This window comes from Acomys minous (genome assembly GCF_964271855.1).
Source record: "Acomys minous genome assembly, chromosome: 3".
In the NCBI taxonomy this organism is placed as follows: domain Eukaryota; kingdom Metazoa; phylum Chordata; class Mammalia; order Rodentia; family Muridae; genus Acomys; species Acomys minous.
The window spans coordinates 36,875,680-36,879,931 of NC_140485.1; the positions used below are offsets into that span (position 1 = coordinate 36,875,680).

The 4,252-nt window shown below is 31.5% G+C and overlaps 1 protein-coding gene across 1 annotated transcript; it reads right to left on the reverse strand.

Annotated features, from left to right (window-relative positions):
• Positions 1-2,428: 2,428 nt before the first annotated feature.
• On the reverse strand, positions 2,429-3,434 carry LOC311593341 (olfactory receptor 4F4-like; the record flags this gene model as incomplete). Its single annotated transcript, XM_084774546.1, is given in 2 exon segments — positions 2,429-2,747; positions 2,749-3,434. Coding segments are annotated over 2 exon segments (1,005 nt in total), but the record flags the coding sequence as incomplete, so codon positions are not given.
• Between the last annotated feature and the right edge of the window lie 818 nt (positions 3,435-4,252).

Consider the following 4,252-nt stretch of genomic DNA (forward strand, 5'->3'; position numbering starts at 1 on the left):
ATTTGATGAATATTCTACATAATATGTCAAATTAACTATTCCATACTTTGATTTTTATTTTGTTAAATCTATGGGACATTTTTGCACATTTCTGTCTTGTCCCTTATCATACAATGTCATTAGGCAGATAATTTTTATTGAGCTCATTATTGTTTAATTTATACTTTATTTTCCCCACATGATATGAATCATCTGTGTTTTCAAATTGTCTACTTACCTATCTCTTGTAAATTTTGTGGCAAAATGCTTACCTACCATTTTAGCTTACTATATTAATTCAAAGAAAAAAACGTGTCATTTTTGTTTTAATGATCATTTCATGGATGCTTCTATGTACTTATATTTCAACTTCTTGATTCATCCTTATCACTGAACCGTGTCACTGATCCTCATATGGTCCATTTCTCGTTATTTGCAGACTGTTCTACTTTTTCCTGTGTTTTTTATTCTCTTAGTTTCATCATAATATAAATTATTTAGGCATCTTTAAGTGTGAAATGAAAAGGAATTTTAGAGCTGTGCATGGTTTCTTTCTTACAGCTTCATTCTTTTGCTGTATTATTAAATACTGACATCAGTACTTTATAGGCTAGAGATGACATTTAAATGCAATTTTAGCTTACATATATTTTACCATGGACAGTTTGAAAATATTTATTGCAAATATGATTTTCATCATATTTCAACATATTCCAACATATATATATATATATATATATATATATATATATATATATATATACACACACACACACACACACACACACACTGTAAGTTTAAAACTTGCTAATTTTCTTTTAGGCTGTTTAGTTCATGAAAGATTATTAACATATTTATAATAACTTTTTATTTAAGGTTTAAAGTATTACTCTTGAGTGTTATTGATTCTCATCTTTGTCTTCTTTTTACATAGTCTAATATAACAGTAACATTAATTTTATGTAATCTTTATTAAAACATTTCCTACATTTATAAATTATAAGGACATTAGGATCATTAAAAGGATCTTTAAAAAATATTTGTACAGTTTTTAAACATATTCAGATCTTCATTTCAATTTTTCTGTGGTATGACAAACAGATGAAAGCCCTTCTTTTCCAAATTCTTGTTGACTCTATTCCTTTATTAATAGCTCCTTTATTTTACTACTAATTACAGATGCTGCCTTTTCATTTGTTTTATTATCCTTGATTATTTTTGTTCTACTTTTCTCTTGAACAGGCATAATTCTATCTTGTAATTTTATATGAATTTTCACTTATACGCATTTGCTCATATTATAATTGGTCAGTTATGTTGATTGTACAGAGTTGTGATATTAAACTGTACCCTGCTTCTCAAACAACCATTGGAAAGATTAAAAGTTACCAGAATAACTCCTTTATTTCTTTCTTGACATTTAGAATTCCTTACTCTGATGGCATAGAATGTGCACATGCAAACATACAAATATCCATATAAATTAACACATTTTAAATTGTAATTACAATGGCCCAAATGATATATGTTATGTCCCTGAAGTAAATTGTGAAATACCAAAGGATAAAACTTTGAACTGTGTTCTAATAGAGGATTAGCATGACTATTATAATACTATATAATATTCATTGAGTGGTGAATATGTCACATGTTTATGCTATCTTACATATCTCTCCAATTTAATTACTTCTCTAATAACCATATGTAATTCACACTATAATTTTATTTCTATTCGTGTGGGAACCAAACCTTACAAAAGAAAAATGAACACCCATATATTAATTAGTAAAGTTCAATTAGATTTAACCCAAAAATTTTAACTTTAATATTCTGATAATGGAAAGTGATTGGTGTATGTTAGTCACACACTGTGTCAACATGGTAAGAGGTTGGAACACTCTTAATTCTTTTTACTGTTTTACAACCAATTACTGTACCACAGGATGAAAAGCACCTTGAAATTAAATCATGTTGGAAATTTAAGTCTTATCATACCTGGCAATACACTTATATGTTATTGAAGTAGGAGATATATCATACATGGATACAAGATAGGAATATTATTTATGAATCTCAGTAGTTGACATATAAACTTATTTTTGAGTATGTAGAAAATGAATCAAATAGATATTTCTTTAATGTAAATTATTCTATCTGATGTCTTTTATTATCTGAAATAAAAGTCTCTAGAAAGTCACAGTTGTGTACAGATAATAGTAACTTCAATTGTTCTAAAAATTATTAAAAATGTATTTTGAATTAGTAACATTAATTTTGAAATTATATCAAAACTATAAGCTATGATCACATAGAATAAATTGAGCACTATTAGAGCCTTCTTTAATAATTACTAAGTGAGAAAAATGGTATTTTACAATTGATAAAAAGTCTGCTAAATAATTTAATAACTTCTGTTTCTCATTATATCATTGTCATGGCTACAGAAGATCTAAGACTTTGCCCAAAACTTTAACTTCCATTGTCTTATACGTCTCATTGCAGTTTTCATCTCTGTGTTCCTCAGTGTGTATATAATAGGGTTCAAGAGAGGAGTGACCACGGAATAAAACACAGCAAGGAACTTATCTAATGACTTGATGGGGAACGGCCAAGCATAAATGAAGATGCAAGGTCCAAAGAACAAAAGAACTACTGTGATGTGAGCAGTCAGTGTAGACAGAGCCTTAGATGATCTATCAGAAGGGCGGCGCTGGATGGTCATTAGAATGATACTGTAGGAGATGATTAGGAGAACAAAGGAAAACAGTGAGCATACCACTGTTGGCAATGACCATGACGTCTAACTTATATGTGTCTGCACAGGCAAGTTTAAGCACTCTAGGAAGGTCACAGTAAAAACTGTCAACCTTATTGGGACCACAAAAGGGTGAGTTGACTGCAAAGGCCAATTGGCTCACTGAATGTAGGAAGCCAATTCCCCATGCAGTAGCCACAATGCCAACGCATACATTGCCACACATAATAGTCATGTATCGTAGAGGCTTACAAATGGCTACATATCTGTCAAAGGCCATGGCTATGAGGGTCACCATCTCACTTCCCCCAAAGAAGTGAAGGAGAAAGATCTGGGCAAAACAGCCCTTGACAGAGATGACTTTGTGTTTGCAGAAAAAGTCAGCAATCATCTTTGGAGCTGTGACAGAGGACAGACACAAATCGATGAATGAAAGGTTGGCCAGCAGGAAGTACATAGGGGAGTGGAGGTGGGAATCAGAAGTCACAGTTATGACAATAAGAAGGTTCCCAAACACAATGCCTACATAGAAAACAAAAAAGAGTGCAAAAAGAAAGATCTGAAGTTCCCGAGAATCAGAGAATCCAATAAAAATAAATTCGGTCACCACAGAGTGATTTGTTTCTCTTGTTGAATCATTCCAGAAGAGAGTCTCTGCACTTGCCTTGGAGAGGACAATGAAGAGGAAGTCAGAATTGTTTCATGCAAATTCTAACCTCTGCTCACTCATTAAGGACTTGCTATGATCTATTGCATAACAGCTCCCTTTCTAGAAATAAAAACTCACATTTTACACTACCCTGCCTCCTTTCTCATCTTATTCTTCAAATAGCCAAGACTTCTACATCTCCATGGTTCTAGAGTGCATCCTAACACAATGTTACTGTCTTTGCTCCTAACTCTACCATTACTCTCATCCTAGACTTACTCTATTTAGCTGTGAATGTAAAAGAAAAAACTATGAAATATATAGCATTCCCTACATTATTTTATGGTAAAGTCCTTAGGAGAAAAAGAAATTTATCAAAATTAAAGAGTGAATAATGAATATGCATAAAGCAAGTGAAAATATAGGATTTAAAATGACTAGGTCATATAGCCATCGCTCCGCTTTGAGATGCTCCCAGAACCTCAGCACATAGCATATATATATATGCTATATATGCTATATATATATATATATATATATATATATATATCATAAAATACCGAGATAGATATGAATTTCTTAGAGGAATGCTGATATTTGTTATTTGGTGATTTATTTATTGTGTTTAGGAATTTTAATTATCTCCTCCATATCCCACATCTGTTTCTTTATACCTGCCCTGCTAAATTTCAAATTCCTGTGTGCAAAGTCCTATAAAAACTTCCTGATTCTATTTTTTTTTCCAAAATAAAGACAGAACTAATGGTAAAATGATTCACAAAGCTTCTTTTGGTTTGTCCCTTTTTAGCCCAGAAAAATAACATAATCACCCCAACATGGACAATACCTAAGGGCAAGATTATTATTGT